The sequence below is a fragment of the Penicillium concentricum genome, assembly GCF_028827145.1.
Source record: "Penicillium concentricum strain IBT 3081 chromosome Unknown utg000004l_segment0_segment0, whole genome shotgun sequence".
Classification (NCBI taxonomy): domain Eukaryota; kingdom Fungi; phylum Ascomycota; class Eurotiomycetes; order Eurotiales; family Aspergillaceae; genus Penicillium; species Penicillium concentricum.
In genome coordinates this window covers 720409-734513 of record NW_026622757.1, presented here as the reverse complement: position 1 = coordinate 734513, position 14105 = coordinate 720409, and the positions used below count along the sequence as shown (strand labels likewise).

At 45.6% G+C, this 14105-nt stretch overlaps 3 protein-coding genes across 3 annotated transcripts; 2 read left to right on the top strand and 1 right to left on the bottom strand.

Moving 5' to 3' along the window:
• N7517_009209 (uncharacterized protein) lies at positions 1-1394 on the top strand (the record flags this gene model as incomplete). The annotated part of the gene is made up of 4 exons (XM_056726932.1): positions 1-692; positions 753-859; positions 908-1039; positions 1102-1394. The coding sequence occupies 4 exons, from the start codon at positions 1-3 to the stop codon at positions 1392-1394; spliced, it is 1224 nt and encodes a 407-aa protein (XP_056575504.1).
• Positions 1395-2438: 1044 nt separating this feature from the next.
• N7517_009208 (uncharacterized protein) lies at positions 2439-4214 on the bottom strand (the record flags this gene model as incomplete). The annotated part of the gene is made up of 4 exons (XM_056726931.1): positions 2439-3226; positions 3294-3871; positions 3942-4012; positions 4074-4214. The coding sequence occupies 4 exons, from the start codon at positions 4212-4214 to the stop codon at positions 2439-2441; spliced, it is 1578 nt and encodes a 525-aa protein (XP_056575503.1).
• Positions 4215-5154: 940 nt separating this feature from the next.
• Positions 5155-6482, top strand: N7517_009207 (uncharacterized protein; the record flags this gene model as incomplete). The annotated part of the gene is made up of 5 exons (XM_056726930.1): positions 5155-5349; positions 5416-5520; positions 5570-5791; positions 5846-5988; positions 6050-6482. 5 exons carry the CDS (start codon positions 5155-5157, stop codon positions 6480-6482), a joined length of 1098 nt encoding a protein of 365 aa, XP_056575502.1.
• Positions 6483-14105: the final 7623 nt, after the last annotated feature.

Genomic DNA, 14105 nt, shown 5'->3' with positions numbered 1-14105 from the left:
ATGTTCGCATATCGGAGTGTCTCTATCGCACTGCGTCCAGCAATCATCTGTCACAACTCTATTCGCCATGCCCACCCAATACTTCTTGCACGCCAGCAGACGAAAAGCCTAACGACTGCTACAGCACCAAGCGAATTAGGTAGCACAATGCCACCAAATTATGTGGCTCGTGTTGGACAGCTCAAGACATTCACTTTGCCCGAGAAGGCCACCGGATCTCCTACAGACGTTCAAATGGGGAAGGATATGATCAACGCATGGCGTGAAGATGGTATCCTTCAGGTTTCGATGAGTCCTAAACAACAGGGTCTCTTTGATAAAGCGTTTACTGCCAGTAAACAGTTCTTTGCTAAGCCTTCTAGTCAAAAGGCTGCTTGTGTGGATACTCAGAGCTACGCCGGCTATATTGCCTCCGGGGAGGAAATTACAGATGGCGTTGCTGATTATTCAGAGATTTTTACGGTCACTAAGGATCTTCCCCTGGATGACCCTCGAGTGGAAGCCAAGTGGCCTTGCCATGGTCCTTGCCCTTGGCCAGATATTGAGATGAGGACCCCTATACAACAGTATATGGAGTCTTTGGGTAATAGCGGGGAAACGCTGCTGCAGATGATTGAATACGGACTTGGTCTGGATCCTAAGACTTTGACTTCCTTAACCGAGGATGGATGGCATCATCTCCGTATCCTGAGGTAGGTTACATGGGTTCTATTTGAGAATAACTCTTGATATATTTTGACCTTGACGCTTAGGTTCCCTCAAAACAACAAGACTAATGGAAGAGGAAAAGATGGCCGCGGCATTGGGTCTCACACGGACTACGGTCTCTTGGTCATTGCTGCCCAAGATGAGGTTGGAGGTGAGATTCCCGCTGTATCTTCTGATATATATTCACTGATTATTTAAGGTCTATTTATTCGGCCCCCTGCGGCCGATGAGAAGCTGGAGAATTGGAAGAAGAGTGCTGCTGGCTTCCGTGAAGATGATGAACGATGGGTCTATGTACCCCCTGTTCCCGGAGTCTTCACAGTATTCCCAGGTTTGTCTATTCTTCTCCTTCCACATTGGAATACTTCAGAATTCTTATGCACTATACCCCAGGGGATATCATGCAGTTCATGACCAACTCGTACCTACCATCCACCCCCCACAAGGTCGGCCTTAATACCCGCGAGCGATTCGCCTTTGCCTACTTCCACGAACCTAGCTTCCAAGCTGAGATCTCCCCAGTTGCGAAGCTTTATGATGGCCAGCCCCCAGATGAAAAAATTCATTACGGAACCCACTTCACAAACATGTTCATGAGGAACTATCCTGATCGGGTTACCACAGATAGGATGATGAGCGAGGATCGGTTGAAGTTATTGGATTTGCCTGAGCTGAGAACCCAATAGGAAGGACCACGGGCCTCTCCTCGGGTTGAATAAAGGACCTCATGGATTCAACATCACAATGGTTTTCTCTGCTGTCCTCAAGGACGATTCAACTCTGTTCCTTGAGCTCATAGTGCGAATATTCTAGTAGTTAGTTCTATCTTGATATTTGTTTATGAAATTATTATGCAACACATGCGACCCCTGTAGGTAACATAAAGATCACTTCCTCTGTACAATCGGTAACCTGTGCCCCCGTCAAGTCAAAAGTATTTGTTCTACTATGGTCACAAAAGCTGCTATGTAACCATGCCTTACGAAACACCCTATATAAACCAAGTCAAGCCTCAATAAGAGCTTTTGCCTCACATGATCGTAAACCCGTGACAACCCATCATCCCGGCCTTCTACTGCTTTCCCACAGTGCAGGCAGTAGATGACACATGTACAACATCAATATCCGTCATTTTGTGCTACAATCAGTTTCTTTCATTCTACCTCGACTTCATCCCTGGGCCACACAGCTTCCCCGCACATGTCCAAACCCCCTTTCCTTTCTTTGTCTCATGTTCTCACAACACCTTCAACTCCCGACATAAAAGACTTGGTCACCGTGCTTCAGTGGTTAAATCAGATCAGACAGTCGACGCGTACATGTACCAGATCATGCTTGAAAGAAGGATGGATCTTGGCAAACCCGGACCGAGACCCAGGGACCCGAACCCTAATTCACCCCTCATCCAGTACCTAACAATTTATGTTCTATAATCCTCTCCAGTGAGATATCTTGTACATACGACCATAGGGTGTGGAAAACAGGGCTTCCCGTCCGCTCAGCCGTACTTAAGCCACACGCCGGTGAGTTAGTAGTTGGGTGGGTGACCACCAGCGAATCCTCACTGTTGTATGTTTTTATTTTTTTCATTTGTTTTAGTTTTCGAGGATCTCACGGCTATTAACAACTGTGATAGATATAGTAATTTGTGTTGGCACGGTTAGTGCATATATAAAAAAAAGTAAAAATTTGTTTGGACCGAAGTCATAGTGGATCAACTATACATTAATCTAGTCCTCACGCTTGACATCCACAGCTGGGCCAGAATACTCATTCCGTCCCTTGACGAAATACATAATGAGACTCAGAACGAAAACTGCCAAAAAGATCACGACACTCCAGTTGAAATTTTCAGCAGTCACCGGCAGCTCACCTGGCCAGAATGACCAAAACATCGCGAAAACGGAGTAACATAAGCCAATGATGTTCACTGTTAAACCCCAGCTCCGCCCCATACCCCACCGACGAACAGGCAGGGTATCAGGATGCCAAATCTTTCGCCAGATCACACAGGTGATTGAGATCACGTAGGTGTACATCAAGGCAGCGGTGTTGAGAGAGATGATGGCATTGAATGCAGTATCAGAGCCGATATTGATCAGAGAAAGGAGGCAGCTGAAGGTGCAAGTAAGAGCGATGGCATTGACGGGAATCTTGCGCTTAGAATCGATTTTGGAAATCCATCGAGAATAGGGAAGACCCTTATCACGAGCAAAAGCCCACGTCTGGCGAGAGGTGGAGGCGTTGAACATGATGTTGCTGAAAATGACAGGTACCAAGATAATGGCTGTTAACCCGTTGACACCTGCCGTATTTGTAGCCTGCTTGAACACGTAGAGGAATGGGAATCCGGTAATGTCGTTAAGAGAATCCTCGACGGATGGGGTGGCGAAGAGGTAGGCAACCAGCAAGATAGCAGCCATGATTCCATTGATGAAATATCCCCAGGCCATGGCCCGGGGTACATTCCGGCCAGCATCCTTAATTTCTTCCGACATATGCGCACACGCATCGGAACCTATGGGCTAGTTAGTCTCTCGTTTCCACGGACTTCTCTCTGCATGGATAAGATAAGTGAAACTTACTGAGACAGCCGTAAATAGCTGAGATTTGTCCAACCATCACACTCAGTCCCATTGTGGGTAAACCTCCTAGACTTTGCCAATCCGAGACGAAAACTGCTTCAGCAGATCGGTGAGGAGACATAGCCCACAGGACGACCAAGATCACTGCCCAGCAAAGGACGTGAAGAATCATCAACACGTTACTCAAGATTGGCATCAATTCCGATGCATAGACATTGAAAACGTATGACACTAGAACCATTGCGAACACAAGTAGAGTGCCTTGCCACCCTTTAGGGTCGTAATCCGGATTGCGAACACTGATTAGTCCCTGGATAATAGTGCCAGTGAGGAAGGATCCAGAAGCTGTTCCGGCTTGCCATGCTAGTACGGACATCCAACCAGTAATATAGCTGAGGAACTTCTGGTATCGAGGCGAGGAAAACTCCGATACCCAATGGTATTGGCCTCCATCGGTAGGTGCTATCGAAGCCATTTCCGACAACGATGCGATAATGAATCCAAATCCAATAAATGTCCAAATGTATGACCAGAACATGCCTGGTAGGCCTCCATTCTCCAGTCCCTGGTAGTTTGACCTGGAATAAGTTAATTTCTTTTTCCTGTATCCCTGTCGCTGGGAGGAACAATATTTCGATTAGCTCTCACATGATCAGATATTCCCACGTGGCTTGCAAGACCGATGCAAAGCTTAATGCTGCGATAGGTCGCATGTTTCTCTGAATTAAATTGCAGAGCATTAGCTATGGATGTGATACCTGCAAAACCGAGTGAACAAACCTTGAACTCTTGAATTTTTCCCATGCGATGCATTTCATCGGCGTCATGTGCCGACCCGCCTTGTTGGGAGACCCCTCGCTTCCTGTAATCTATACCCATGTCCAGCGTCTCCAACGCGGTCGCTTTGGTTGAGGTGTCCATGATCCGATGAATACTGATCCAGGCAAAAGAATGACAAAGATGGAATTGGGTCCACAGGGATAAAGGGGGACGTGGGAGAGTAAAGTATTAAATTCTACTCCGAGGGCCGGAGTACCGAACAATGGATCCATTATAGTGTATCCCCGTGCCATTCTAAGTCTTTCATTTCGGCTAATCACTAGTCATTCGGCCGCGTGTTTCGCTTTAGAACAGGAAAATCTTCTTAGGGCCTAGAGTGGCGTTTTGAAGAAAGCCTTTGTGTTGCACTAGACTAGGGCCTGCATAGAGGAATTACTCGCCTTTACTAAGCGGGAAATAGATAGCCAAACGATGTAACGTTCGTTTAGAAGACCAAAGTACCAAATGCCAAGATATTATTATGGGGCTACCCAGTGTATGGTCCTTGATTGGTACTAATTGAATTGACTGGAACGGGAGCGGATAGATAAGCCTTTTTCCCATCTGTGCATCATTTTTTACTTTTCGACTCTGAATCGTCTATGTATATAGTTCGAAGGTCGAACTCTTCTTGAAGCCCGATTTTAAGGAATGGGGAAGTCATTTGGTATGAAATTAAATAATAATTTACAGCATTTCTCCTTTTCCCTTCCCCTATTGATAATGGCTTGGCAAGATTGCAAACCCTGCAACCCGGTTGGTTCCTATCACACCTAGCTTTTCTTTTTCATATAAACACCCCGGTCATATTCTGGCTACTATAGCACACTAGAAGCCATCTTAGCGTCGCGTTGCCTTATTAAATCTGGCGTTTCCTAGCGAAGGATTGGTCGCCCGTAGGAGTCTTTTTGACCATTCGGCCACGAGAACTGCCCATGTGACGAATAATTGAAAACGCTTCTAACCCTGCCTCTCATGTTTTAAATGTGAAAATTTCTGGTCTCAATTTTTTTCCCGGTGTTTGCACGGCTCCTAGCTTGTCATGTCGGCTTCGACATGGGCTACGGATGTGAGCCCTCCTCTTACGACGGATAATGACCATAACCATAGTGGACTGGTTGTTGTCATCACCGCGGTCACCTTGTGTCTGGTTTTGTTTTCTCTCGCAGCGCGCATCTACTCTTCGCAACATAGGGATAGTCTGCAGCGAGATGATTACACATTTGGGGCTCTCGTGGTATAGTACTATCTAACCCTATTGTGAACTGATAATGCTTCAGCCTCTGGACTAACAAATCAATAGCTTGCAGCAATTTTCCAGATTATAATTGTGTTTTGTCAGGTCCACTACGGGTGGGGAACTCCCATCGATGGCCTCGAGGCCACAAGCAAAGAGCAAATGTTGAAGGTAAGTTGTCAAGGAATTTAAATATGTTAGAGTATTTAACATTACGAAGATAGTATATTCTGCCGATATTCTCTCCATTATTGTGCTCGGTCTTTCAAAGATTACAGCCTGCATTTTTTATAATGGCCTATTCTCCAGGATACAACGTCAAGTATCCTACGTCGTCCTTCTAGTAATGATCGCGTGGACAATACTATCCGTGTTTCTGCTGGGAATTCGGTGTTCTTCTAATCCCTGGTCCGAAATCAGCACCACTGAGTGTAGCGGATTGGTATGACTCTTACCCCTACCGCAAATGAGAGTATAAACACTGACTAGGCTACAGCGTCCCCGCTGGGAAGCCATTACGGCCCTCGACATTTCTACCGAGATTGTACTTCTTATATACGCGGCACTTGCAATCCATGAAGTCAGAATCTCGACAAAGAAGAAGATCATCGTGCTTTGCGCTCTCGAGAGTCGGATATTGTAGGTCCATTCACCGTACGATTGATTTAGGAACGCTTTTGTTAACATCATACCTGTATAGGCTCATTCCCATGGCGGCAGTTCGTCTACACTTCATCCTAGTCCAGCTCTCCTCGGAGGATCCAACTCTCCTCGGGTCCTTTGCCACGGTTACAACGGAGATATACATGGGGCTAAGTGCCTGCTGCCTCTTGACGGCCTTTCTCAAGTCCTTCGTTGCAGTCTACGAGGACGAGATTGGGATAACGTATACGTATCGGAGGCCGTCGAAGTCCGAGTCTCGGTCGATAACTACTACGTCGAAGGATACACCGTCTCACAGGCTCCCCCGTAGTGTGAGAACAGAGCGAGGAGTAAAGGGCTGGGAGCGAGATGAAGATCCGATCATCGAATCATCTGAGGGTATTCAAGGGTTACAAATTATGAAAACTGTACATTATAGCGTGCGAGACGAGTCTATAGAGCTACCGGAGCGAGGGGCTACAGGTATCTAATAGACCATTTTCATCAAGCTCAAGATTGTCTAGAAGTATCTACCAGAGCTGGGCCAAATCACCAACTCAAACGAATGCTCCTGTAGCTCTTAATTTCTAGTGATAAAATGCAGTTAATAAAGTTATAAAATTTGACGTTTCATTGTAGCGCGATTGACCTGCTACCTGTAATCTCATGTGCTCGCTTTTCCCAGAACCAATTTCAGGAAGACCGCCTTTAAATTCTAACTGTTACCACTACTGACCTTAGCAATGTTAGGCCGCTCGTCAAGCATGCGAAGAGCTTTTTGACTGCACATACGCTAGTGCAGGAGTTGCGGTCAAGTATCCTTTGCTCATGGACAACCTGCTTCCTCCGTTGTAATAACGTTGGTCAAATAGGAAATAATTTTGGTTGATGTATGCCCCGGGCTTCGAGCACCACTCTATCCATTTGTTTTCCTCTGTTTTCATTGAGTCAACGGCGACAAAAATCGGGATATGCCTCGCTCGATAAATAGGCCGGTCAAGCTCAGTACCGTGGATATCAGCACCATACTTCAGCAGAGTCTCAAGAACTTCTGTTGGGTTCGTAGGAATGTTGAGACATGGCTGCCATTAGAGGTGTGAATATCTTGCGAGTCGATAGATCACAGGGCTACTCTACTGCACAGTGTTTGGATCTGCTCCCAGGCAGGAGCAACCGTCAAGGACCTACCGGTGACGTCGGGGATGCGTGGCCATCAAGACGAAAAAGTGAATGCAGGCTCTCTGCAACTGGATGGCCTGATTGTGTAGCTGCGCATCATAAAAGAGACGCGAGGCTGCAAGGCATATAGTGAACTTTGACAGATCTATTATTAGAGCGAGTCCCTTTCTTGCGACGACGGCCGCTTGTCTGGCCAAACCAATGAATATCAACAGTGCCGACAGGAACTCTTTATGGAGTGAAGTTCTTTCTATTCGAAATAAAAAATTTGAATGAGCGACGCAGGGATCGAACCTGCAATCTTCTGAGAAACTGTTGAGCATAGCTCGGCCGAAATCAGACGCCTTACCATTAGGCCAGCCGCCCTAGATTATGTAATTTAGGATTGTATCTACGGGTACATACCTATATAGCAAATACAGCGTTACATAAAACCTGTGGATAGTAGCTGTGATAATATATCTCATGGATGGATGTAGTATATACCATGTAGTAGTATTCAGATGAATACGGTATTCTCAAGTATTTACAAGCATCTTTATAAGTACAATTTTCATCCAAATGCGGTATTCTATAGAGTAAATCGTATTCTTAGGAATATAATAAAATTCTTAAAAATATACTACAGCCTCCCGAAAATATTACATAACTAACCAACTAACTAACGTATTTCACTACCGAGTGGTCCACACCACCGAGTGGTCCACCCAAATCACCCGATCAATTTTAAAGGCATTTATCTCAACACAAACGCCATTAAATTAACTCAACTAATTAATCGGTCTATCTGGACATGTTTCTCTCCTATGCCCTGGCAGTCTACATATTCCACACCCCCGGGGGGGCCGCGTACGTGGCTGAATAGCCGATTCTCCAGAGGTGCCAGGGCCGGGGGAGGTGCTTCACTTGCTTCCTGTTGCTGCAAAATTAAAACAGAAGCTTCTTCAATTGAAAGGCCCTCTTCAGAAGCAATATGCCTTCGGGACCTCGTCCGTTTTTGCTTCTGCTTCTCGTTTTCAGCGCGTAATTCCTTGTTTTCCTTCGCTAATAAGATAGCGCCTTGCATTGTAAGACGGAAGCCTTTTATAAGCTGGTTTAATGCACGATCTGACGGGCTAGGCGGGCTTCGAGACCTCGTACGAAGTAAAGCTTTAATTGATGAAGCCTGTCGACGTAGTTCTTTCTCTGTAGCGGGTGTTTTTGGTGTGAAATTTCGGCTTGAATCACTACCCCTACTCGGAGGGGGGTAGGGGTTCGAAGCTGAATATTTAGCTTCGAGATCACTCTCTCTGGTGAAAAAGGGACTAAACCAGCTGCTCCGAAGCTATTCTTAATAGTCTCCGATTTGAAAGCTTCAATCCGTATAAGGGGGTATAATTCGAGGAAATCAAGTTTATCAATATGATTAACTTGTCGTCTCATCTTTGTCTCCACCAGCCGACCGTATGATCGTTTTAACACAGCAAAACAGCCGATATCGAGAGGTTGTAAAAGATGAGAGGAGTGCGGAGGCATACAGATAGGTATTATCTTATTTTGCTCGCAGATTTCATCGAATTTCGGGGTCAAATGGCTTCCGTGTCCGTCAAGAACTAGCAGCCTATACCTCCCCTTCGTACGAAGAGAAGTGCTAGGAATAAAGAGCTTTTCAAGCCAGCGAAGTCCAATTTCATCTGAAGTCCAACCATTAGGACTAACTTCAATTCGCCAGTCGTTTGGTAGGCCTTCGAACCATGATTCCAAGTAGACTTTGCCTTTGAAAATTATACACGGAGGGAGGGCCCAACCCGATGAATTTGCACATTCAATAGTAGTCACCCATTCACGATTTCCAGGCTGTAAAAGCGAGCGCCGACCGTAGAATTCACTTCTCGTTATCACCTTCGCCGTAGCGATTAACCCCATTGCAAAACCGGTCTCATCGAAGTTATAAACGTCATCGGGGTCGATTCCAAATTGAAGGATTGTTTTTTGAACGAGATCGAACCACTCTCGAATGATTTTTGGGTCTTCGCACTTCGCACGTTCGAAATTATAGCGTCTCGAGAATCGGGAGGAGAGGTCAGGGTGTCGTTTCACGAATTTTGTAACCCAATTTTCGCCAACTGAAAGGATTGGGGTAGTTCCGCGCTTTTCGAGAAGCAGATTCGCCATTTCTCGAACCATAGAAGGCCGAGGGGCTGATCCCCGAGAATCCATAGAGAGAATCCATTTTCGAAGAGATTCCTCTTCAGTTTCTGTCAATTTGTGTGAATTGGCACGAGAAATCGCGCGGCAAGGGGTATTCTTTAGACGACGGAGGAGAGTTGACTTTGGGACTTCAAAACGGCGCGCTACTTCACAGATAGAGCTGATTTGTTGATCCTTAATAGCCTGGATAGCTAATAAGATTCTACCCTCTTGCTCTATTGAATTTCTAGAGCTTTGAGAGCGAATTGGTGGCATGGTGGGTGGTTGAATTGATTAAGTGCAAATTTAGGGACGCGTTTTGGGTGGGGTGGACCACTCGGTGGTGTGGACCACTCGGTAGTGAAATACGTTAACTAACTAACTAACTAACTAACGTATTTCACAAGCGGCCCGGCCACACAAGCGGCCCGGCCACCCAGCCCAACCCGTTAATTTTAAATGCATTTATTTCAACCAAAACGCCATTATATTAATTCAACTAGAGATTGGTCTATCTGGACATGTTTCTCGTCTATGACCTGGCAATCTGCATATTCCACACCCCCGGGGGGCCGCGTACGTTGCTGAATAGCCGGTTCTCTAGGAATACTAGGACCCGGGGGAGGTGCTTCACCTGCTTCCTGTTGCTGCATAACTAATGCAGAGGCTTCTTCAACTGAGAGACCTTCTTCAGAGGGTATATGCCTTCGAGATCTAGCCCGCTTTTGCTTCTGCTTCTCGTTGGCGGCGCGTAATTCCTTGTTTTCTTTCGCTAGTAAAATAGCGCTATGTATTGTGAGCTGGAAGCCTTTCACAAGTTGGTTTAATGCACGATCTGATGGGCTAGGTGGACTTCGAGACCTTGTACGAAGTAAAGCTTTGATTGACGAAGCCTGTCGACGTAGCTCTTTCTCTGTAGCTGGGGTTTTTGGTGTAAAATTTCGACTTGATTCGCTCCCCCTACTTGGAGGGGGGTTGGGGGTTCGAAGTCGAATATTGAGCTTTGATATCACTTGATCAGGTACAAAAGGTACTAAACCAGCTGCTTTAAAGCTATTCTTGATAGTCTCCGATTTAAAAGCTTCAATTCGTGCGAGGGGGTATGCTTCGAGGAAGTCAAGTTTATCGATATGGTTGATTCCATTTCTCATTTTTGTCTCAACCAGCCGACCATATGATCGTTTTAACACCGCAAAACAACCAATATCGAGAGGCTGTAAAAGGTGAGACGAGTGAGGTGGCATACAGATCGGCACCACCTTATTTTGCTCACAAATCTCGTCGAATTTAGGGGTCAAATGGCTTCCATGTCCGTCAAGTATCAAAAGTCGATACCCCCCTTCGTACACGAAGAAGTCATCGGAATAAAGAGCTTTTGAAGCCAGCGAAGTCCAATTTCATCAGAGGTCCAACCGTTTGGACTAACTTCAAATCGCCAGTTATCCGGAAGGTCGTCGAACCAAGATTCGAGGAAGACTTTGCCTTTAAAAATCACACACGGAGGGAGGGCCCACCCCGAAGCATTTGTACACTCAATAGCAGTCACCCATTCACGATTTCCAGGCTGTAAAAGCGAGCGCCGACCGTAGAATTCACTTCTCGTTATCACCTTCGCCGTAGCGATTAACCCCATTGCGAAACCGGTCTCATCAAAGTTATAAACGTCATCGGGGTCGATTCCAAATTGAATGATCGTCTTTTGAACAAGATCAAACCACTCTTGAATGATTTTTAGGTCTTCGCATTTCGCACGTTCGTAATTATAGCGTCTCGAGAATCGGGAGGAGAGGATAGGGTGTCGTTTCACAAAATTTGTAACCCAGTTTTCGCCGACCGAAATAATCGGGGTAGTTCCACGTTGTTCAAGGAGAAGATTCGCCATTTCTCGAATAGTAGAAGGACGGGGGGCAGATCCACGAGAGTCCATAGAGATTATCCATTTTTGAAGAGATTCCTCTTCAATCTTTGTCAATTTATGGTTATTAGCACGTACTTCTCCTTGGTTTTGGTGGCCGCGTAGTCGATCTTGGAGAGTTGTGCGAGGTACGTTAAAACGGCGCGCCACCTCGCGAAGACTGCTGATTTCTTGATTTTTAAAAGCCTGGATAGCTAATAAGACCCTACCCTCTTGCTCTATTAAATTTCTAGAGCGTTGAGAGCGAATTGGTGGCATGGTGGGTAGTTGAAGAAGGAAGGTCTAATTAATTGACGTGTTTCGCGTTAGGTGGCCGGGCCGCTTGTGTGGCCGGGCCGCTTGTGAAATACGTTAGTTAACTAGTTAACTATTCGGTAAGCGAGCTGGCCATGTAAGCCAGCTGGCCACCTCACCCAGCCCATTAAATTCAACTTGATTTATCTCAACCAAAACACCATTAAATTAATTCAATTAAATTGATTTATCTATCTGGACAGGTTTCTCTTCTATGTCCCGGTAATCTGCATATTCCACACGCTCGCCCGGCCCGTGTAGCTGGCTGTAAACCCTCCGAAACCCGCTCACGATAGGTATTGATACGCGCTACTTGGGCCTCAAATGGCTCTGAACGTAGCTCACGAACCTCCTGAACTGAAAGATCTCCTTCGTGATCTATATGCCTTGAAGATCGGGTCCGCTTTTGCTTCTTCTTCTCGTTTTCAGCGCGTAATTCCTTATTTTCTTTAGCGAGTAGTATAGCACCTTGCATTGTGAGACGGAAGCCTTTCACAAGTTGGTCTAATGCACGATCTGACGGGCTTGGAGGACTTCGAGATCTTGTACGAAGTAAAGCTTTGATTGAGGAAGCCTGTCGACGTAGTTCTTTCTCTGTAGCTGGTGTTTTTAGTGTGAAATTCCGGCTTGATTCGCTACCCCGGCTTGGAGGGGGGTTGGGGTTCGAAGATAAATATTCAGCTTCGAGATCACTCGATCAGGTGCAAAAGGTACTAAACCAGCTGCTCCGAAGCTATTTTTAATAGTCTCCGATTTAAAAGCTTCAATTCGTGCGAGGGGGTATGCATCGAGGAAGTCAAGTTTATCGATATGGTTGATCCCGTTCCGCATTTTCATTTCAACCAGCCGACCATATGATCGCTTTAACACAGCAAAACAACCGATATCTAGGGGTTGTAAAAGATAAGAGGAGTGCGGAGGCATACAAATTAGTATAACCTTATTTTGCTCGCAAATTTCATCGAATTTAGGGGTCAAATGGCTTCCATGTCCGTCGAGTATTAGGAGACGATACCTCCCCTTCGTACGCGAAGAAGTGCTAGGAATAAAGAGCTTTTCAAGCCAATGAAGTCCAATTTCATCAGAGGTCCAACCGTTCGGACTAACTTCAAATCGCCAGTCATCCGGAAGGCCATCAAACCATGATTCAATAAAGACTTTGCCTTTAAAAATGATACACGGAGGGAGGGCCCAACCCGACGAATTTGTACACTCAATAGCAGTCACCCATTCGCGATTTCCAGGTTGTAAAAGCGAGCGTCGACCGTAGAATTCGCTCCTTGTTATCACCTTCGCAGTAGCGATTAGCCCTATTGCGAAACCAGTCTCATCAAAGTTATAAACGTCATCGGGGTCGATTCCAAATTAAAGGATGGTATTTTGAACAAGTGTAAACCACTCTTGAATGATCTTCGGGTCTTCGCACTTCGCACGTTCGTAATTATAGCGTCTCGAGAATCGGGAGGAGAGGAGAGGGTGTCGTTTCACAAAGTTATAAACCCATTTTTCGCCGACCGAAATAACCGGGGTGGTTCCGCGTTGTTGAAGTAAAAGATTCGCCATTTCTCGTACAGTAGAAGGCCGGGGGGCAGATCCACGAGAGTCCATAGAAAGAATCCATTTTTGAAGAGTTTCCTCCTCGGTTTGTGTCAATTTCTGCGAATTTACGCGAGAATTCGCGCGATTTCTGACACCATTGAGGCGCGTAGTAAGGGTGGAACGGGGTACGTTAAATAGGCGAGCCACTTCACGAATTGATGAGATTTCTTGCTTTTGAAAAGCCTGAATAGCTAATAATATCCTACCCTCTTGCTCTATTGAATTTCGAGAGCTTTGAGAGCGAATTGGTGGCATGGTGGGTGGTTGAATTAATGAAGTGCTAATTAACGGACAATTTTGGGTGAGGTGGCCAGCTGGCTTACATGGCCAGCTCGCTTACCGAATACGTTAAATCTACAGATCAAACCTCAGGACGAAACCAAAAGAGAGACAGAGAGACAGAGAGAGAGAGTCATATGGGACTTCGCTGGGTTAACGATGGTACCTACAAGTTATATAGGACTAATAAAATTTTGGAAGTACTAGTTTTAATCTAAATTTGACAGAATTCCTCCTAATTCTGACAATATGTATAACCAATGAAGTGAGATCCGAGAGCCTCATGACGGGGCACACGGGCTGCGTTCCTGGCCTATATGGCACCCGTACTAGACCGCACGGACCGCTAAGCTACTTACTATATAGGCGTATTTAGGCGGCCGTATAGCCACGGTATATATTATGCAGATACGCCCAGTCTAATATAAACCATACGATCTCTTCTGAATCACAGAAGTAAATCTACCTATAGTACTCCGTACTAACCTATATATTAGGTAGTAGACTATCTTCTAGTAATTAATCATCTAGTTCTCCTTGATTTAACCTAGCTTTACGGGTCCTTAACTCTCAATGTCTCATTGGCTTATAAAAATTTCATCTAAAAACTATCTATATTGCTACGATGTCCAATGTTGCCATGAGCCTGTCTCAATACTCAAGTTATTCTTCCTCCTTA